The 23,896-nt window shown below is 37.1% G+C and overlaps 1 protein-coding gene across 1 annotated transcript in view; it reads right to left on the bottom strand.

Moving 5' to 3' along the window:
* LOC129281358 (maternal embryonic leucine zipper kinase-like) overlaps nt 1-23,896 on the bottom strand; it is a 29,303-nt gene continuing 5,407 nt past the window's right edge. Inside the window, exons 2-6 of the mRNA XM_054917302.2 lie at nt 23,594-23,700; nt 19,140-19,225; nt 13,732-13,848; nt 7,789-7,932; nt 1-1,440 (exon numbers count right to left, since the gene is read on the bottom strand). Coding sequence (XP_054773277.1) covers nt 1,351-1,440; nt 7,789-7,932; nt 13,732-13,848; nt 19,140-19,225; nt 23,594-23,700 — 544 coding nt within the window. The 3' untranslated portion in view covers nt 1-1,350. The remainder of the gene's footprint in view (nt 1,441-7,788; nt 7,933-13,731; nt 13,849-19,139; nt 19,226-23,593; nt 23,701-23,896) is intronic.

Raw genomic sequence — 23,896 nt, 5'->3', positions numbered from 1 at the left:
GTCATGGCTCTGCCCTGAATTTAAAAAAAGGATCATTACACGCAACAAAGGGATGGGCTTCATTTCATTTTTTTTTTCCCAAAAAGAAATATCTACAAATGCAGTTGAACCTGTCATACCGTTTTCAGTACCTTTATCATTTTTTGGTCCGCACCAGGCCCGCACTAAAATATTCCGCACAAGCGTTCAGTAACTGTAGCAGATCCGCGCTATCTTTTAAATCCTAATTTTAGAGTGGAGTGTACTTTTCCCATTGAGGCATGTATGATAGGAACCCTGCAGTAAAGACCACGTGTTTTAATATGAAGGCTGTTTTATTTGTCCCCTTATGGTCATTATATACAGGTTTCAATAAAGTATTAGGAAAGCAGGTGTAAAATGTACAGCATTCTGCATGTATGGGAAATTAAGCATTTCATGAAAAATCTAGTGACTATCAATGATTATCGTTATAAGCTACTGTAATCCTTGCTTCTGATTGCTTAATTTGGCTTAGTGCGAATGTTTTATGAAATACAAATAGTCACTTATGAAACACTCCCCAAAAGAGACTATTCATTTTTATCAAAGAAAAAATGAAGAAGTGGAATTGATAAAAAAGAAATGCAGAACAGTTATTCAAGTACTCAGAAGAGTGATATAAAAGAGAGAGAGAGAGGGGAGAAAAAAATCCATTCCTTTTATGATTTGGATTCTGGAATAACAACTAAGGAGGATCGGTTTTTCCCCCCTGTGATTTTAGCTGAAAGCATTACAGACAAAAATGAATATTTCATGTTCATCTGATTCCAGTGCATTACTCCACTGATGAATTTAACATGAAAATATCTGAAGAAAATAACAAATTCAGGGGAGAAAGGTGAGATCATCGGCGTTTATATGAACCAGCCTACTTTTGCCAACAAGATTTCTTCGTGCGAATGATATTTTGCATTTTCATGAACTATCCCTTTGGTGTCCAATTTGTCATTGGAATTTCTGTCAAGAAATATTTGGAATATGGCCATAGATATCAAAATTCATGAGATGGGCAATTCTAAAGAGAATATATGCCAACCCCCTAAATTTTTTGTTTATCTTTGTTTATATGAAAGGTTTTAATGCACTTAAATTAGCATGTTCATAACAATGAGATGCTGACAAAGAGGGTCAGGAAGGATTTCAGGAAAGTAGGGAGGGGTCAAAATGGAATGTAGAAGAAAGGGGGAATTAAATATATTGAAGAAGGAGGAGAAAGGAATCAAGGAAAAAAGGGGAGAGGGCATACGAAGCTCTTGACGACGACGGGAGGAAAGGATAGGGGAAAAAACTTCTACGATGTGCTGAAGGGGGGTAAGCGAATATGGTACATTAGAAGTGGTTACTACTTACTTTGGGTTTGGCTGCAAGGCCAAAGTCAATCAACTTTAAGCTCTGGTCTTCGTCTAAGAGGAGATTTTCCTGTGATGAGGAGAGAAGAAGGGGCAGAAGACGGGAGGGAGAGGAGAATCAAAAGGAGAAAAAAAGAGGATATAAATGAGAAAAAGAAGTAGATGGAGGAAAGGGATTAAGAGGAGAACAAGAAAAACAAAGAGGAGATTAAGAGGAAAAAGAAGAACAAAGAAGAGGAGAAGGAGGAGGAGAAGAAGAAAAAAAAGGATTATGGAGAGAAGGGAGAGAGAGAGAGAGAGAGATTTAATTATTATTTTAGACGAAAAAGACTGATATGAAAATGTATAATCAAATATCAAATAGAGCAAAATGATGTTTATACATGTAAATATAAAAAGACAATAACAGAGAATTTATTTTGTTTCTTGAAAGTGGGTTCAATAAGTGATAAACATGAAAAACAAATTGAAATGGGGGAGGGAAAGCAGGGACAGACTGATGAAAAATGAGAACAAATTGGAGAATGTCAAAATGAAAAAGGATAAATGAATGAAATTACTTGAACATTCAGAGAAACCGGATAAACAATCCGAGAGCCCCTAAAACTGATTTGCCCCTCTATACAGAAGACAATTGCAGCTGCGAGGCAGATGGCGAGGCAAACATAGTTTTAATATCATTTCTTAGAAGAGATTGCCCACGGATGATATTTAGACTGATAGAAAAGATCTGAGAAAGAAGTTTGGAATAGATTTTGAGTTGCATCATCTAGGCGAGCGAGTGTTGGATTTCATCTTGCAGGGGATACACCCAATTCACATTGCAAATCTAATTCAAGCATTCTATAAACTTGATCTCAAAAGTTAAAAGAAAGTAGCTGCAGCAAACAGTCATTCATGAGAAAGTCTTTAAAATCAATGTTAGATGCTACCATATTATCATAGACCGAGTTCGGGTACATTGAAATAAACTTAACTTTGTGAAATCATGAAATCTTAGCTGAAAACCGATAATTCTCATGATCACTAACACAAAAAGGCATAACGTGTGGGACAATGTATTAATACTGTTTATAAAAAAATACCCGACATATTATGGAATTCTGTGCTTATTTTGCTCATTTCTCAGCACTACCATATTTTCTTTCCAGAGCCATTTGGTACATATTTTTTTATTCATACATACAAAGACTTGGGTGATCATTTTATTGGATTCTGTTCGAACTCATTTTTAGATTGTTACCACAACTAATATTTACCTTTAAAAGAAATATTGAAACATTTGACTAAATCTTACAGCATCTCCATTCACATTCTTATTTATTAAATTTTGGTCTAAAGTGAAGGTAAAATATAAACTTTATAGGGGTCTTTTACTATTTTTCATAACAGAGCTCTGTGTTCAGATGTCACATCTAAGCAGTTTCCAATGTGACCCGTGACTGGTGTGAAAGTGGTATCAAGAGGCTGATCACTTTCATTACTTCTCACAGGATTTTATGAAATGGTTAGAGGAACTTTTTGACAATTTTTTATGCTTTAAATTAATGCCTGAAGTTATTAGAACAAATCGATTTCGGAAAATTATGAATTTAAAGTAATATCATGATTATCATTCTTTCAGGTTATCTTTAAATGTGATGTAAAACAATGTCTCTCATGAAAATTTGGAAAGTTACCATTTTGCATTTAACTTGTGCATACTCAAGCATGACTTGACAAAAGAGTAGAAAGTCAGAAACACAAATTAACAAAATCTGCCGAAAACCTTTTTTTGTTAAAACTTAAAAATATATGTCATTTTTATTTTTTTTGAGGGGGGGGGGGGAGAGACTTGGTGTTGTGTAATACCCTTGTCACCCAATTCGTGAATTGAGAGACATGTGAGCTTATACCAAGAACATTATTACTAAGAATGGATTTTTGTCAGAGACCCGATTTAATTGAATCTCAACATTTTACTTGCAAGTTTTATCCATATAATAATATAATTGATCACATGATTCCCACAACTTGTGTTTCATTACATAGGCATACTCTTTCATTTTATGAGACAACTTTGAAAACATGTCATTTTTACATTGACCAAAGCTTATAACATGATTTTTTAAATAAAGAATAAAATGATTCTTTTCAATGCATGAATGAAAGGGAATTTGTAGGTATGTCAAGCACACAAAAAATCTCTTGACCGAGCATCCCTATACCCCCCCCCCCTCTCCCAGTGAAAAGCTTTTTTGCTGGCCCAGACCTCTAGTTTTCACATTGTGCATGATGCAGGGTCTGAATAGTGAGACTAGATTCACTCCTGTACTGTACCGTGACTGCTTTCTACCACACATAGGGTTAATAGGAGCCTAGTCTCCAACTCTAGACATTATATAATTTGTTAAAGCATGGACCCTACGGTTAAAGTGTCAAAATGCGAGTCTGTGATTGCAGACTAGTACAAAGCTTAGACAAGAAAACAAATAAGAGAGTTGCCATCATCATCCTGATTGCAGAAGGTACTTTAGAGGACCACAAGGGATCGGATAGGGTATACCACGGGTATACCATCTGGTATAATAAGTGTGCTAAGTGGATCTATAGCTGCGTTCAAATCAACAAATTTTTACCCTAGAAAACCCAGTTTCGAAAAACTCTCGGCACAAACCGCGGTTGCTGAATAGTGATGCTTCATAAGTCGTGAAATATAATGTCTTGCAAATCTCAAAATGAAGGGCTGAAGAGGCGAGTTTTGAAATTAAGGCTATTCTGCAGAACCATTTTGAAATTGGATTGAATTGAAACCACAAATCATAAATTATCATTAATAAGGTTTGTTTCCCCCTTAAAAGCTTAAAATTGTATGGGACTGAATCTTGTTTTCCATACATCCCAGCTCATATGGCTCCATCAATGTGGGCTAAGTATCCAATGACTTAAATGGCTCATTTTGCCCTTTGCTTGCCTTTCTTTCACAATCTTCATCCTAACAAACATTTTAAGACAATTATTTTTCTTTATGGTTCTGTAGAAAAGAATTCTAGAGGAATTTCCACAATTTGCACCTGCGCCATTAATCATAATTTGTAGAAAATCCCAAATCCAGCAGGTGAAACTTGTCAAAACGTGGGTTTTGCTGATGTAATTTGCTCTAGTGTGTTCATTTCGCTGTCAGGAAGTCGAGACCTTTTTACGTTGACATTTACAGCATTCCCAGACGACTCGTAAATCACTCATTAAGAGACTCAATTAGCTTAGGCTAATGAAAAGCACCTTTTCAAATCCAATTACTATAAAATAATACATATACAGGATATCCTAGAAAAAATGAAGTGGTGGCGGGTTTGAAGTGCCTTGACTTTAAAATGTTGATGTTTTGTTTGCACCATTGGATAAAGCGTGAAGTGTTTCCCTGCTTTCATTGGATAAAAAATTATTTGCATATTTGGATAAGATATTAAATGTTTGTTTGCATCATTGGATAAACTATTAAATGTTTGTTTGCATCATTGGATACAATTTTAAATTTTCATTTGCATCATTGGATAAAATGTTTAAAAAGTTTGTTTGGATTACTGGTTAAAGCATATTTTAACAAGGAGAATGATACCATTAAGATCATGGAATTTGGTTTAATAAGAAAAAGACAAAAATTGAGAAGTCAAAGTACGTAAAAGTCACCATACTGCATCCTGGGATACCCTGTATAGCAGCGTATATAGAAAGCATCACTTCTGTAATGAAATACATAAATTATGTTATATCAGCTTTTCAGTACTGGGTACTTTACAGGGTGCTTTTACGTATACATGTACCCCATCACTAGAAAACCTTGGTATTCTCTGATCAGGACTATTTTACCTTTCCATGGCAACCACCATGCTAACGATGCTCAGCAACCATTCAAAATCAAGGAATCCATACAAGTTGCAATCAGATGGCAATGGGGGGGGGGGGGGGGGGGGGGCTAACTCCGCCTTTTCAAAAAATTTGTTGTTACACGTAAGTGTCCTCAGTCCATTTTTAAAGCCAGCTACACACTATGCAATCTGATGCAACCCATTTTTTTTTTAACAAATCAGATTTTCCATTAAACATGAATTTAAAAACAAGCAAAATCATCTTATTTGATGTCCGGATTAATGATAGGAATGCTAAAAACAACATTCTGCTTGTCTGTGAGCCTTGTGGTCGGAATCAAATTCAATTCGGCTTTAGAGCCAATGGCAACACTTCTACAACCTCACAACAATTTAGAAATGCATAAGTTTTTTTTTTCTCTTCCTACATGGAGGCTCGCAATAGACTGGAATTTGGATTTCAGTATTCATAAAGGCTGGAATGCTCATATCAAATGTTATTACAGATTTTGTCCTAAATGGAACCGCAACCGGATCAGATCGGATCCTGCAGAGTGCACCAGGCTTTTGACGTACAGTATGTGTACAAGGGGTCTAAGTCTACAGAAGCCAAATGTAAACAAGAAACCTGTGCCCTGAGATTACTACGTGTGATTAGACATCCCCCCAGCTCTCTACGATAAATGTCATAAGGTCAATTTATCTGATTGCTCAAGAGCTGGCCACCTCTACTGACCATAAATTTTATATACTTAGTTTTGTTCACTGATTACAGACCTGGATGATTTATGGCAACCCATAACTATATCTTTTGTATCTTTCACTTTCCTCTTAATCTATTTGTCTTGTTCGTTAAACTTTATTTTTGTAACTTTAGTTTTAATCAATCTTACCAGATAACAAATCACGATAGTATTTTCAGTACATGTATACCTGATTGAACAAGAGCTATTCCTTGATATTAAAGTGCATGTATCTTATTCATTTCATGAATTACAGAGCTTGCTGATATTAAAAAAAAGGCTATCGCCATTGCTACATAAGGGCCGTCTGCACCATCCCGAAGTTTCAAATTAGCGCGCTATTTCTGATCCGGCAAATTATCCCGATCTGAAAAATCTCGAGATAGTTGGCGGTGCAGACGCAATTATCGCGCTAGTTCGTAGGATTAATCTCGAGATTGCAATCCCAAGTCAACTCGGGTTTATTTGCAAAATAGCGCGCTATTTTACGAATTATCCCGCTAATTCGTCGGTGCAGACGCACTCGAGATTGGACTCGGGGTAATTTATTCATGACGTCAGTCCATAATGCAATTCGCGTTCCACTTCCGCCTTGGTCAAAACATAAACACGTGCGAAAGTCAACTTTATACATGCGAATAGCGTTCATAAGCAACGATGGTGTCCCCACCAGTGAATGGATTTTGGGAGAGACCCCGGGAGAGACCAGACCGAAGGGGGAGGCGCTCATCGCATCGACGATGGTCATATTCAATAACAACACTGACAGCAGTGTTGTCTTATTCCTTCGCAAAATGTTAGCAAATAGCATTTCTTTCCTCCTTCTCCCTCTCTCTCTCTCTCTCTGTCGTTGCCTCCTACTCCGCCATCATATTTCACGAAGAATACATCACTTCTTCACTCGCTGAGCTGAAAGGATTGTTGCATAACACCGGTTGAATTCGGCGAAAGTACTAATGAAAGGAGTTCATTGCTTGCATATCGCGGGAAGTTATTCAAAAGCGCGGGCCGTTGAAACTCCAAGATCCGAAAGTGCGCATGCCCGGAATATCGGGCTTGTTGCCTCGCTCGAGCAGATATAGCTCCTCGTGGGATGGTGCAGACGGGGTTTCATGAATCTCGAGATTAATCGCGAAGAGGGCTGATCGGGCTAAAATCTCGAGATTGAGCAAACTCGGGATGGTGCAGCACCGCCTATAGAGATCAGGATATTTGATGGGAAAGGGGCTACCATCCTGCCGCCCTGCCTGGCTGTTCAGGGTTTGTTTGTACCTTTTCAAAAGACCTTACCAGAATAAAACACTCTCTATGCACCCTCCCCTTGCTTGTCTAGGTACCTCCTTGATGGATTATCCTCGAACCTTCACCAATATTTGTTATTATTTTTTCTGCTATTTTTACAATTTATTTTTTGTCAGAGTGAACTTCCCCTTTAGAAGGTCCCTTTGCCCCTTTATACACTCGCATCATTGTTCTAATACCTATGGAGTCCCCATGTGTACCTCTTGAATACCCTTCCAAAAATGCTCAGAAGTTCAATGGTGGATCCAGGATTTTGAAATTGAGGGGCGCAGAGAGCAGGGGAAAGGGTTACAATTTTATTTTAAAGAATTTTTAACTATGTTTACTATATACAGCTGGGGAAATATTCATTAGACTACAATGTTTAAGCTTAGGAGGAAAGTAGTCTAATCATTAATTCCAATAGGCAGTTCTCAAATTTTAGAGGGGGATTGCGCCCCTTGCACGGCGACCTCAATCCGCCACTGCAAGTTTTACGTCCCCATGTGCGTACCTCTTGCACACCCTCTCCCATATAATGCTTACCGGTTTTAAGTCCCTGTGTGCGTACCCTTCGTGGTGGATGAAAGCGACAGCTGCAATGATTTGGCGGAAGAATCCTCGGGCCTCAGCCTCCTTGAGACGGTCTTTGGCGACGATGTAATCAAATAGCTCCCCGCCAGGACAGTACTGCACATAGTTAAAAAAGAAACAATATGACAAAAATAATAATCATAAATATTAAATAATGAATAAATGACAATATGCCACATTTACGGTATATAGCGCTTGGAACTATTTCGAAGTACTGCATATTATTAACCAAGGCTTGGCCTTGCAGCCAATAAGGTGCTTTTCCCCCCAAGGAATGCATTTTTACAGGGTACCCAATTACCTCACCTGGGTCGTGTGTGATTAAAAATAATTATCTTTTTTGATATGATCAAAATAGAGATCAAAAAGATTGTTGAATCAGAAGACTTTTTCTTTTGTATTTTTTTATTGAATGAGGTACAATTACAATTTACAAGTTACCATGTAAGTATGACTATTACTTACACTTAACTATTTGTGAAATGACTATAAGTTACACTTAATTATTTGTGAAATGACTATAAGTTACACTCAACTATCTGTGAAAAGACTCCAAGTTACACTTAACTATTTGTGAAATGACAATTAGTTACACTTAACTATTTGTGAAATGACTATAAGTTACACTTGACTATTTGTGAAATGACTACTAGTTACACTTAACTATTTGTGAAATGACAATTAGTTACATTTAACTATTTGTGAAATGACAATTAGTTACACTTAACTATTTGTGAAATGACTATAAGTTACACTTAACTATTTGTGAAATGACAATTAGTTACATTTAACTAATTGTGAAATGACAATTAGTTACACTTAACTATTTGTGAAATGACTATAAGTTACACTCAACTATTTGTGTAATGACTAAGTTACACTTAACTATTTGTGAAATTAGGCTACACTTAACTATTTGTGAAATGACTAAGTTACACTTAACTATTTGCGAAATGACTATAAGTTACACTTAACTATTTGTGAAATGACTATAAGTTACACTTAACTATTAGTGAAATACCCCTTGAAATTAAACTCCCCCACACTTTTTCCCAAGTGCATCTTGATAATAATCACCCACACATTCCTGTTCAAAACTAAAAACATCTTAAGAAAATCATTCTTCCTCTTTCACTCTCTCTCTCTCTCTTTCTCTCTCTCTCTGTCCGAAGTACCCTCTTAAAGTGAAGAGGTTTATCAAGCTTACAAGAAACTCATAAATCTAAACTAGCATCATAAACTCCCACTCCTTTCCAGCACATATTATTTCATAGCACAATTTATTAATTATGAACAGGATATAGGGTCTAATAAAAGGAGGAATATATTTTTCAAATAAAGAAAGAAAGAAAAAAAAAAGAGCAACACTTTAAAACACTTTAAAGTCTGAAAATAGTGGGTTGTTGAAGGTGGCAGAAATATGTATATATCTTCTTGATCTGAGTTTGTTCTGCTAGAACACTGCATCCAATGTGATCAGTTTCTGGGATCACTTTTTTTTCTTTTCAATTCAGAGCCCCGTTACATAAAAGTTATTTGCGATCCTATGGTAGCTACCGCTGTAACGATGCTCAACAGCCAATCACAATCAAGGATTCCATGGTAGTCACCATTAGATGGCAAAGTTACCATAATGATAACAGGGCCCTGGTATTCCGCATCACAAGTGACACTGAACAATTCACACGACCAATTCTATCTGGAAGTAAAATGCTTGGTATTCTTTGAAATTCTTTTTTTTTTTTCCAGAAGAAGGTCCAATGCATAATCATGATGAGATCTCTCTTGCATTAAACCAAATTTCTATCTTCACGTATTCTGCAGAATAGCAATTCAACATGAAAGTTTTGAAAAATGTCTATATTCACAACCAATAAGAGTAAATTCTTTGTGAAATGTGTTTTTAGCAATAAAAAATGTTGGCTACATCCAGCCTGGGCATTAGTTAAAGGTCCACACTTATATTCATCCATTCATGAGATTATAGTAAAGGGGTAAAACAAACATAAATATAAACAGGCTTGGGCCAATCAACGCAAATGAGCAGATAAGCCTGACAGCTAGACGACTGTAAATTAGATTCCCATCTCTTCATCCAAGCGTCCATTGTCAGAGGTATGAAATATTCATGGCTGCTTTTAATGGAGAGAGAGAGAGTGAATTAGCCTTGTTTGCATTTTCCGAGGCATCCCCATGAAAGCAGAGTGAGAGAAACAAATTAGGGGAAAGCAAGCGGCGGCGTCAAGCGTGCAATTTTCTGCCCTGAAAAGTACACACGAAAGTGGAGTCATCCATCATCTGGGGGAACTCCCCAGGGAAGGTTGTCTTGTAAATTACATGACATCTACCGTGGACAAGAAATTTGTATCATGATCACGGTGTTTATGGGATAAATTCTTTGGCAGTGAGGATCTGAATTGTAAGAGGAAATGAAATGGGATGATATCAGATGATGCAAGATTTGAGTAATATTAGATTTGTAGTGTGCAAAGCAACTTGCGGTTTGGATATCCAGTCATAGTGTGAAGGAATAAGCAAGCCTACATTGTCATCAGCATCATCATCATCATGACCACCACCACCACCACCAACTAAACTATATCGAATTGACAAGTAATAGGAAATTCAAAATCATTATATGATTTTTACAATACAACTTCCAAGGACTTCAAATATATCTATAGTTGCCAATTTGAAGAACAGATGATCATATTCCACAGAGTGACAGTTTCATCTCAAACCAAATGCCATACTTATCAGAATACAACAGAGCAACGATTTATCAATATCTTTCCACGAATCTAATCACAAAATATCGCGAAGCTTTGCATTTTAAAGAAAAACCTAACTTTTTTAACGGATGAGTTAAGATAATAGACAGGATCAGACACATTTTAGGGAATCATCGAAAGACGTAACAAAATAGACGATTCCAAGACGAAGCTTGGTTCATTCACATACCAATCATATGACGTCTTGCCTGGGGAAATAAACAGAGCAGTTTCATTACGGGGTAGAGCTAATCAGCCTCGCAGTCTTTAAGATGTTCACCATGTGTTTCAATCATAACGATGATAATAATAATAGCTCCCGATTCTGAGATAATGGTAGTCTAAGCTTCAGGCACAGTTGATTTTGCACAGAAAAAAAGGTGAGCTCACAAAGGCTCCATTGGACATTGATTATTTAACTTTGTTACCCCAGTTCTTTAAGGGTATTGATTTTTGCATTCACAGCAATAAAGGATATCCTCCCAACAAGCACAAAATAAATCCCTGGGTGGCGAATGAAAGATCTAGTTTAATGCCTTGCCAAAGGACACTGGTGGTGCTATGTCAGGACTTGAGCCACAAATCCTACGACCTTCAGATCTACTATGTCACAAAACCGTTACTCAATCATGGGCATAGTAAACATATGTTATCAAGAAAAGGGCATATAGACGAAACAAGAGAGGGGATGAAAAGAGAGGGATGAACAAACGAGAACCCCGGAAAAAATTCATGGGGGCTGACGGCAACAAAGCTTCTGAAAGGAGAGTGAAGAAAAGAGAACGATAGAGAGATATGGAAAAAGAATGAAGGAGATAGGGGGTAAGAGGAGAGTAGATGGAAAAAAGAGAGACTGAGAGAGGGGCAAAGAGGGGGGGGGCAGACCTAGATACAGAGACAGACTACATGCAGACACTGCAATGATTTCATTAGCAGTCAGGAAAGATTGCCATTTCTCCGTGGATCGAATACTGCTCAGAAGCAACGAATTGGGCGACACTTCAGTAATTCCAAAAGTGCACTTTCTCTCACTGTTTCCACCCACACACAGTTCGAAGTTGGATCTCTACAAGGCCTCAGAAATGTCAATTCTTTTCGACGACGACGAGGAAGGAGAAATTGGGCCTTCAAAATAAATCCGAAAGAACAAGTAATCACCACTCTTCAGCCTCTTCAAAGTGAAAAAAACAACAACACTTGTCTTGCAAGTGTGAGAGAGAAATATTTAAAGCCTGTCTAACAAGCTTTGGCAAATGTTCAATAATGCAAGATATATACAATTGATTTACAAAATTCTTGTCGCACGTGTAAATAATTTACTATCATTAATTCACAATAGATCGCTGCAGTTATTCATATTATCTGTTATTGCCAGTGCTCTTTGTAAATAATGTACCATTTTTAATGCCCTAATAAGCCTATTGGGCATGCACTGTATATTGACATATTTTAAAGTTCATTGACGTTTTTAGCCCATGTATGTTATTTATTTTCATGTTATTTCTTTTTGCCTTATTAAATGTGTCAATTTTGACCTTTCTTCTTTTTCAGTTTGTTTGAAAAAAAAAAATAATAATAATCAGGGCCTAATGAAGAATCATCATTTTTGGTGACATGAGCTAACCTGAATAAAACATAAATAAATTAATAAATAAATGAAAGAATAAATAAATAGATAAATTGTAGATAAATGAATAAATAACCAAAAATATATCAAATAAAGTGACCCACATATTTTTGCCCCCATCTTGTTATTTGACGGGCTTCTTTGAAGCTCGGCTTGAATTCAAAATATCAACTTCCCTCATATCCTGCCGACAAACAACCTCGTGCTTGAATCGCCATGGCAACCGCTACTTGCATCCTACAAATCAGGAATTCCTCCCGAAACTTCAAAATCATCCAATACCCATCTTATCTGTCAAAGATCTGAAAACAGGGGGATGGATTCGAACGTACAAGAAATAACCAGCCCTAAATCACGGGGTATGGCATGATGCAAACAAGAAAATAAGCCAAAATAATCAATTTAATCAATCTTATTTGATAGAGAACGCCCAGGGGAAATTAAAAGCACACAAGTGGACACCTGGACCTGAAGCCTGCGTAATGCAACTTTCCTGGAATTTAGATAAAAACACATCAATACAAAATGATGGTTTCCATGAAATCTTGCATCTCAAATCTTAAAATAAATTTTTTTCTACGAGTGTGATATTACAAATCAGGAAGCTGTTAATCAACAGACCAACGCATAGAATTGAGATTACAGTAAATAGGGGTTGGGTGAAGTAGTAAGTAGTGTGAAATAATGCCCAAAAAATGAAATAGCAGAAAAAAATAATAAAAATCTGAAAACTGTTGTATGACATTAAATTGGTCCCCTCAACTCTGGAACAATCTACCTCAAAGTATAAAACAAGCAGATTCAACCGACAAATTCAAATCCATTAAAAAAATGACTTTTTGTTAAAAAGTTTGTTCCCATAGCATATGCAGACCCTCAACTGTCTACAGTCTACTGTGAACTACATGTATGCATGTATTACTTAATTTATTTTTGCTGAAATTCCTTCTCTCTTTCTCTTTCTAGTTTTCTAAAGTGCTTTATAGAGACATGTTGTGTGATAAGGGCTATACAAATATTGTTACTTATTATCATTATTGATTGGGTGCTTTTATGTGCCACTTTTTAACCTTAGAATCATGATCTGAATTTGAATTTGGACAATGATCTCAGTTGTTGTTGAGTTAACAGTGTCAATACTATTAAATTGGATCTACGCTGACATTCACTTCCGAACAGCATTTTCGATAAACCGGAAAGACAAACAGAATTAAACAAAATGAAGTACAACAGACTGAATTCTGGAAGCAAATCATGATTCTGGCTTGAGGTGGCATAAACGCAGCCTTAAAGAAATTCACCAGGAATACACTGACAGAAATGGGGGTAAGAGAGAAAGAAAAATGATAGGTAGAGTGTGAAATGGGAAGAAATAAAGAGAGGGGGGGGGGATGGAGGGATGAGAAAGAGAGATAAAGAGTTGGAGAGTGAAAGGGAAAAAGGTGGAAAGGGGGAGAAATTGGTCCTGGTAAAGTAAAAATGTGAACAAGCTCTTACCTCTATAACCATGAAAATCTTGTTTTTTGTTTCTACGACCTCGTAGAGCGTACATATGTGCTGGTGAACCAACTCCTTCATTGCTTTGATTTCTGTCTTTACTCTGGGAAGGTCGTCCTGTAGACGGAAGAATGAAAGAAAGACAGGAAGAAAGAAAGAAAGAAGAAAAAAAGAAAGAGAGAAAGAGAGAGAGAAAGAAAGAAAAGAAAGAAGGAAGAGAGAGAGAGAGAAAGAAAGAAAGACAGAGAGATAGAAAGAAATAAAGAGAGAAAAGAAAGTAAAAAGAAAGAAAACCAGAAAAAATGCAAGTAAGAAAGAAAGAGAGAAATAAATAAAAAAGAATGAAAACAAGAAAGAATGCAAAAAAGCAAGCAAGAAAGATGAATAAAGAAAGTGGGGAGAAAGAAGAAAATAAGGAAAAAGAATGAAAGGGAGAAAGAGCAAAAGAGAAGAAAAGGAGCAAAAGAAAGGAAGAACAAGTAAGAAAAAAAAATTAATCTATGAATGTTTGATTGACAATCATACAATAGATTACATTGTAAAATTGACACTTATTTGTCATATTAAAAGAAAAATGAAAAAACATGTACATTAGTGTATATTAGGAGGGTGGAATAGATGTAGGCAAAACAAAGGAGAATAGATAGGATATAGATAAGATTTATTGAGTGGTGAATTGCGAATTTGTTTACTGCCAACTCGTCCACCCACTATTTGGTCTACTTTCATTTAGTCTAATGCCATTCCATCCATCTACATTTTGTCTAACAACCATTTGATCCAGTAACCATTTGGTCCAATCATCACTTCGTCTAATCACCCTTTTGTCTATGACCATTTCGTCTCATATCCACTTGGTCTAATATCCATTTTATTTTCATACATACATTTATATTTTGCACATTTTAACACTTAGTCCAATTAGACCAAATGGTATATGGACTAAATGGCTATTGGACCAACTGGTTATTAGACGGAATGGCATTAAGACCAAATGAAAGCAGACCATGTAGTGGGTGGATGGACTGATGGTAGACCAAATGATAGTAGACGAGTTGGCAATTGGGTGAATTGGCATTAGACGAAATGGAAATAAACCTATTGAGTTTTAAAAGAAAGGATTACATTCTAAAAACAAATGTATGATATAGAGCCCCTTGGTCGGGCAGTCTTTATAGCTGAAAAGGCTACCCTGTTAAAATAAAACCACAAATGAAAAATGAATAAATAAATCAATCAGGATAACAAGAACCAGCAATGTTTATATTTCTTTAGGATGACCCAATTCATTTTCAGAAGGATTTGTTCAACCTTTAGCAGAGTCGGATAAGGACTAAAAGCATGTATTGTCCCTACTTGATTTGGATCCTATTCAATAATTATTTTTGAGAATGAATTGACAGAAAAGATGAAGATGTAGGAAATATCATCGCATTCATCAAGAAAAAACATTATATTGACAATCTTTGCTTCTCAATGAGCAACTATAAAAAAAAATGCCAGGGGAAAAACTCCATATTTTTGCTGGATATATATAAAGGGACCTATTCATTATTTTGTAAAATAATAAAATTCATAACCTAGATTATAGACTTGCATTTTAGTTCAAAATGCTGAATATGGAAGAAAATGCAACCTACTCTTGGTTGTTTTGAACACGACCCCTTCCCACACACAATCCACTAAAAACAGACCAAGAAAAACAAATACGCAACAATACACTTTAATAGCCAGTGTGTGGGAGGGTTACAAACAATGTAATGTTGAACTTTTAGAGTGACCTGCATGTAGTGTTCTTATTGTAGAGGCTATTTCAAGATTAAGATTTAAAAAAATATATATTTTACAGGTAAGTAGGTGTGGAAAACTTCATTTACAAATATACCACTGAAGGTAAAAACAAAAGCAACTAAAAGTATCACTATTCAATATTAAAAATAAACAACTGGAAAACTCAACTGCAACATATTTTAAACAAATAACAAATCAATAAAATCAATTATTTAGATTAAACATGTTTTTAGAAATAACTAAATTTAGTTACAGTTTTAAACTGCAATATACATAGGCCTATGTATTTTTTCAAAATGATACAAAGATATGAATTCAGTTACTTGAAGGTCAATGTTGAAAGTTCACTGATACTTCTTTCAAATTTGTGTGTACACAAACAATGTTACAACTTCCCATATCCTATTTGACCAACAAATTGCAGGAAGGATAAAAACAAACAAGAACAATTTCAAAGATACCGTACCATAAACCTGATTTAGTTTAAACTTTACATAACGATTACCATGCCAAAGGTTGGATGCTATCTCATAAGATGGCAAAGTGAAAATACTTCATATCTGAATCAATATCTAGAATATGTGAACATTATGAATCATTTCAAAGTTTGATCACCTCGATCATTGATTAAAAAAAAAATGTGTTCAATTCACAAATAAAATTTTTGTAATTTCTATGATATAATGATTACCTTGGCAGCAGAAAGTGCTTTTATAGCCTTTAAATTACAAATACCTGATGTTAATAATACCAGAGTAGAATTCAGAATTAGGGGGAATTAAGTATTTTTCCAGTGTGACACTGAAAGCAAAGGGATCGTAACATCGCTGACATAAAACAGTTGCAAATTTGTTGGTACTATTTTTCAAAAAACACTAGAACTTGAACAGGGATTTTTCTATAGATGCTGGGATATCTGCAGTGTGTGACAGAAAGCAATGATTGTGACTAGTTGGTACTTTTCAAAATTATGAGAACTTTCACAGGAATTCCCCCAAGTTAAGGTTGCTGGGATATGCAATGTGAAAGCAAATTACAAGATTTTTTTTATATCAGAGAACATGTATGCAGATCATTTGCTATAGGAACGTGTGAGGCTTGTACCTGTTTCAGGAGAGTGTAGACGCGCCAAATGGATTTAGGTAAATTGAGGCACGAACAAATATCTCATAATTCCTAGGTATTGGATGAATAGGTAGAATTGAAAAACCGCTCATTATTCAAAAGGATGACATATCAAGAACAATTACCTTGTAATTTACAAGCATTTGATGATCGACAGGTGTGAATAGCTTTTATTATTCAAAAGAATGAGTTATCAGGTATTTTGAATAAGTATCTCATAATTTACAGGTATTTGATGAAAGGGCAAGTGTGAATAACATTTATTATTCAATAGAATGAATTATCAGGTGCTTTGAACAAATATCTTATAACTTATGGGTATTAGTTACCATCCTAAAACTAGTTAACTGGAAACTAGTTTAGTGGAAACTAGTTTAATGTGTAATGAGAATGGCTGAAGCGGTCTTGGAAGCGATCTTCCAGACCAGTTTGAAAAACAACCCCGCGATGCAGTTTTCAAGATCGCTTTGCCTTGTCAAACTGGTTTTAGCGAAAGTGAGGACACAAGCGTTCATCTAGAAGCGATCTTCGCACATGTTGTAAGTAGAATGCCTACGCTGCGGGTTCACTGAGAGTTTACCCATAGCAACAAGATCACTTTCTGTGAGGTGGCTTTGAAAACCACTTCCGGGTGATCAAACGGGAACGCTAGCAAAGCGATCTTCCAAACTGGTTTCCTGAAAGCTGGTTTTAAGGATTGTAATGAGAACGGTGTCATGGACTATATGGCAACACGACTTTGTTTAGATCAACTCCTTCAACATTTTAAAAAATAGATCGCTCTGCACTCTGTGGGCCGAGTGCTCGCTCGTCTCAGACTTCCACACTCAAGAAGCGTATAATTAAAAACACCTCTGCCTCTTCCTACCTCTATTGCTCTCTCCTAGTTCTATCCTTGATCTCTTCCTTCTTTTGCTTTTATTGTTTCACACTCCTCTCTTTTTCTCTCCATCCTGTTCCCTTCTTTTCTAGGTCTGTTCGTCATCTTGAGGTTCAGGTTATTCCAAAAAGGCATCTCTCAATCTAGTGTCGCAAATGACGACATTGATTAGCTCCCTAACGATCTTTCACAGTGCTGATCGTAAGTTATGAGTGACTTTAGGAATGATTGGTGATCATTTCTTAGGTGCTAAATCAAAATGAATGAAAATTTGATGTATATCATTTAGGACAAGAATGGATCACCAGTCACCAGTATAGTCAAAATTGTTTGTTAACTTAGGAACAGCTTTATGAAACACCCACAAGAGAGAGTTAGTGTACCAGTACTGGGCATGGTGGCTCAGTGGTAGAGCATCCGCCTCATGAGCGGGAGGTCGTGGGTTCGATCTCTGGCCGAGTCATACCAAAGACTTTTTAAAATGGGACCTTCCGCATTCATGCTTGGCGCTCAGCATTTAGATTGTGAAGGGTAATAATAACATATTATGTTATGCAGGGCCTGCTGGTAGAGCAGTTTCCTAACTGAAGTGGCTACCCTGGGTAAATAAAACGTTATTATTATCATTATTATTAATGCCTTTGTTATACCTGCAAAATCCCCTTCAAACCGACCAAAGGTACTGTTTACTTGCACTTACATACCATCAGTCGGTTTGCAGTTGGTTTCTGTGGTGTTACTGTAGCATTAAGGATTTATTTTCATTTTGCCCAATGCCAATTCTTCCAATTGCCAACTCGTCCACTCACCATTTTGTCTTAATAACTAAAAATTTGGTCCAATAACCATTTGGTCCAATAACCACTTCATCTAATCACCAGTTCGTCTATGACCATTTCATCTCATAACCAGTTGGTCTTATACCCATTTGCTTTTCATCCATTTCACCCAATTAACACTTTTTACAAACAGCAGCACAGACTTTGCGCAGTACGTGTGAATGGGGTCTGTGTCTCATCTTTTCTCTTCTCCATCTTCTTGGTATGCTCCTTTAAGAGTGTGTCATCCATCATTCAAAGGAAGATGTTGTCACAGGGAGACCACCCAATCAAAGTCTTGTCAATCGACTAGCCTGGCAGTGTTCACACTGCTATAATTCACGATGAAAAGTGTTGTAAATGGACCATTCCTGCGGTATTCACATTGTTTGCAAGCCAAGGACTGTCAATTGACTAGCCCAGCAGTGTTCAAACTAATTTAAATCATTGTAATCTTGTAAATGGATTGTCTCTCCAGTGTTTACGGTTAAAGGCAATAAGCCAACGGAAGATGTTGTCACAGGGAGACCCAATCAAAGTCTTGTCGGCAGTGTTCATACGGCTTTAATTCACAATTTAAAGTCTTGTCAATGGACCATTCCTGCGGTATTCACATTGTTAGCAAGTAAAGGACTTTCATTGGACTAGCCCAGCAGTGTTCAAACTGATTTAAATCATAGCAATTGTAAATGGATTGTCTCTTCAGTTTTCACAGTGAAAGGCAATTTTTGAGCCATGCTTCATTAATACTCCAATAGGATATTAACGTTTTTAAAACGTTTTTTTTAACTTACCCCTAAGGCATGTTTGTCCATGATCTTGATGGCCACCTTCTGACCGCTCAGTAGATGAGTGGCTAGCTTCACCTTCGCAAAACCACCTGAGGGAGTGAAGAAAATAAAAAAACAAGCTGAATGTACAAGAAATATCAGTCCTCCTTGTCTTAAGTATCATTGCCATTAAATCTGTGGTTGTTGTTGTCACTGTTACTTTCATCATAAACTTTTTCTTCAGCTATCATCATAATCATATTCATCATCACCATCATCATCATCATCATGATCATGATCATCATCATCATGATCACCATCATCATCATCATGATCACCATCATCATCATGATCACCATAATCACCATCATCATCATCATCATCTTCATCATCATCTTCATCATCATCTTCATCTTCACCACCACCATCATCATCATCATAATCATGATCATCATGATCATCATCATCATCATCACCATCATCATCATCATCATCGCCACCGCCACCGCCACCGCCACCACCACCACCACCATCATCGTCATCATCATCATCATCATCATCAACAACATTGTTTGTAGTTGATTTTCAGATAATGTCTTCCCAAGCAGCTTTCTCACATTACCCATGGCGATGTATTAGCAAGGGATAGACACAGCTCTGTTCTTTGGTTTAAGTTCATACATGTAATGCATTTACTTGCGGATAGCCGGATACCATAATATTCTGAATAAAAGATTTTGAAGCTAACATTATCTGTGACAAATTTCTTTTAATTGTCATTTGAAACTTAACGACCTGGATTTTTGTTCAACGTAGACAAAGAAAACGACATCAGTGGACCTGTTTACAACAAAAGTGAAAGTACACACACACACAGAGAAAACTTGTAATTGAATTTGAACAATGCGCACAGAAAGCAAAACTATAAAGGGTTATAAAGAGATGATTATAAATTTCAGGTACTTTCTTGGAGGCTGCATTCTAACAGTGAATCAGAGTCTTAATGTAAAGAGCTCATTTAAAAAAATAAAAAAGAGGTAGGGGAAATATTGGGAAAGAGGAATTTGCAAGTTCAGTAGGAGGAAAAATCACCACAGCAATAACTGTTTTAAAATAAATTGAGTATTAAACATCATTATAGCAGCTGTTGCTATGAGACAATTAATACCCCTTTCATAAACCCAATAAAACACAATTATGCGGCTAATAGCAGCATAATTTGGTCGTAAAATCAGAGGAGGACAAGAGTTATCCGCATTATTCTGATGCTGCTATTATCCGCATAATAGCGGCATCGGGACAAGATTTTGAATTTATGAACGTATTTCCAAATAATGCGGATAATTGCCATGGTGCGGTCACAAGGTCACCCTTTTCCAACACAACCGCATTGGAGGGTGCGTGTCCAGTTGTCATGACGATTATCCGCCTTTTTCAGGACGGGCGCTCGTAAAAATAATTTATGGAGTTTGTGAACGCAATTTTTATTGAATTATCCGCATTACTCTTAGGCGGCTAATTGGAGGATATGTTTTATTGGGTTTATGAAAGGGGTATTAGAGAATGAGAATCAAATTCAATTCTAAAAGCTTTATCTCCCTTTTCTCTGGTACTCTGTGAGTTAGTTTATAAACAGAAATAAAACTTCAGCATGTTGGAAATGAGAAAGAGGGGGCGGGATAGAGAATAAAGAGGGGGGGGGGGGGGTTGTAGGGAGAGAAATGGAACAGCCTCAAACCGGGACAAGACAAATGATTGAGCAAAATGAGGCTACAAAGAGGCCTAATCACCGATAATGAGGATGATATGAGAATTATTACAAGGTTGGAGCGAGTTTAATATTCGTCGCATCATGAGTTTGGCTTCATTAATAATTCTTGGGGATTATGAATTTCACGAGGGAGACATGGACGGCACATCTCTCTGTAGGTATGCCATGCATCATACAGGCCTCAGTAGGGTGATGAGATGCAGTCAAATAAACAACCCACATTTAGGTGGCTTCAAACCACCTCGATTGCAATAAATCCCTGTTAAATTACGAAAAAAAATTCAGGCTAAAAAATACCGACGATTATTTTTTCCCCACATTCACGCTGCCCTGAAACATACCCTTACAAGCATGCGCAGTACGGTCTGATAAGCAGGCAAGGCGCGAGATTCAAATTCCCTAGCTAAGCAGCCACCCGCGCCCACTACACGCTGGGCTAGGAAAGTTCCCGTAATTTGCTTTCACACCGCTAAAATGCCTGTGACCTTGGAAACATCCCCACAAAAGTTTTGGCAATTTAGACCTACAATTTAGCGGGTATTTTCTTTCAGGGTTATTACAAGTAATTTGCTTTCACACTGCCAAAATTACCTGGTATTTTCTGATCAGGGTAAATTTCCCTATCAGAAAATACCTGGAACTGATGAACTTCGAGGCGGTCTGAAATCACCCATTGATCGCACACCAGAGGGGGAAAAAAAATCCTGACCCATATAACAGAAATCACATCATCCATCAAATGTATTTATCAGTTTCTGGTTGAAAAACAATTCTCTGTGCACTGCATCGTGGGATTCATGTTGTCTCTATGCATTCCAGTGCCTTGTGCATTCAAGAAAGTAATTATGTTGGATTGTTTCTAATACCCCTTTCATAAACCTATCCTCCAATTAGCCGCCTAATAGTAATGCGGATAATTCAATAAAAAGTGCGTTCACAAACTCCGAAAATTATCCGCATTATTTTTACGAGCGCCCGTCCTGAAAAAGGCGGATAATCGTCATGACAACTGAGCACGCCCCCTCCGATGCGGTTGTGTTGGAAAAGGGTGACCTTGTGACCGCACCATGGCAATTATCCGCATTATTTGGAAATACGTTCATAAACTCAAAATCTTGTCCCGATGCTGCTATTATGCGGATAATTGCAGCATCAAAATAATGCGGATAACTCTGGTCCTCCTCCGATTTTACGACCAAATTATGCTGCTATTAGCCGCATAATTGGGTTTATGAAAGGGGTATAATATAAGGTGGTCTGCATTTTTAGCCTACACTGGGTTTAATGGAATTCTGTATTATATGCCATACCTATATTGACACTTTTATAACTTATGCTAGGCTTGTCTCCAAACACACTTGTTTAGTACAGTGACAATAATGGCCGTCTGCACAAGCAGACTGCTACCAGTACCACCAGACCAGGAGGTTTCTGGGGGTTTTAAAATGTGCATTTGGCACTTGAACTACTGGTGATATTCAATATGTTTTCATAAATTTTGCAAATGGGTACACTGAGAGATAAAGGGTAATAAACAATTTTTTTTGGCTTTATCATTTGATCAAGTCCCTTTCGATACTCCAATTTTGATTTAAAAGACATACATATTTCGCAGAGGGTGGATAAAGATCTTCAGTGCCCTCAGAAACACAAAGCAAAAAGGACCTTGGCATTCAAGCAACTTTTCTTCTCATGATAACTTTGAGCGTAATCACTCGCGTGATCAGTAAAGAGCTGATATTGGTGGGAAATATTGGAAGGAACCCCCCCCCCCTCCCCCCCACAATATAAAAATAAAAAACCTGCAAAAGTTCTCGTAATTTTGTACCTGCTAATTTGTTGATGTTGACTTTTTGGGGAATGTTACAAGTACTTTCTTTTTACTCTGGCATAACACCTGGGGAGTGTTTCATCAACATTTTCATCCGACAGATCTGACATCTTTCCCTGATGTTGATTGGCTGAGAGGTACTGTTACTATGGTAACTGTCCGATAAAACGTCCGACAAGTCCTTTCATGAAACCCCCCCCCCCTGGTATTTTCTGATCAGGGTTGAATTCTCAATTGGAAAAGGACCAACTGACCAATTGCTTGTAAGACATGCATGTGATTATCAAATTCTTCTTTTCTAGGCATTTTGCCAAATAAGAAATAGTCTAAGTCGGTATTAGAATAAATGTTGCATCGACCAAATGGCAATTAGACCAAATAGGATTATCCCATGATATATTAGACTATCTGAGAATTAGACCAAGACTCCGTGATCATTACAGTCCTAAAACCAGTTTACTGAAAACTAGTTCAGTGTAAACTATACTCTATTACATGCACAATGAACGCTCAAAATTGGTTGTGGAATCGATATTCTAAACCGGTTCGGAAAATCACCCTGCGATGCAGTCTTCTAGATCGCTTTGCCTCGATAAACTAGTTTAAGCATAGGTGAGGACGCAACCATGATTCTTCGGGAAGCGATCTTCGCACATGTTGCGTGTAGAATGCCTACACTGCGGTTTGAAATTTCGCACACAAACCGAGAGCCTTCCTATTGTATAAAGTCTTTCTGAAAACTGCTTTTGGGCGATCAGATGGGAGCGCTGGTGAAGCATTTCTTCCACACTGATTTCCTGAACCGGTTTCCACTGGACTAGTTTTAGGATTGCAATGTGAACGGGGTCCAAGTGAACATACACCCTGTTGACTTACCTGACCCAATGGTCTCCTTCAGATGGTATCTGTGTTTGATTTCATTCCAGTCGCTATCCATGGCGGTCTGCCGCACGCCGTTCAGCGCTATTTCAGGCGGTTTCAATCTGTGATCACAAGATAAACAACAGAACTATTATTAGCGATGCAATGGCTAAAAATACAACTGATTGAGAAGGTGGGCTTGGTTATCGGCATGAATATCAATCATCGCGTGACATAAAAAATTCAGTCGATATGAAAACATACAGGAGATATGCCTATATGGTTCCAAGATACTATACCCAGATTCAGTGATCGCAC

Source organism: Lytechinus pictus, chromosome 18, assembly GCF_037042905.1.
Source record: "Lytechinus pictus isolate F3 Inbred chromosome 18, Lp3.0, whole genome shotgun sequence".
In the NCBI taxonomy this organism is placed as follows: Eukaryota; Metazoa; Echinodermata; class Echinoidea; order Temnopleuroida; family Toxopneustidae; genus Lytechinus; species Lytechinus pictus.
This window is presented reverse-complemented; position numbering and strand designations above follow the sequence as displayed.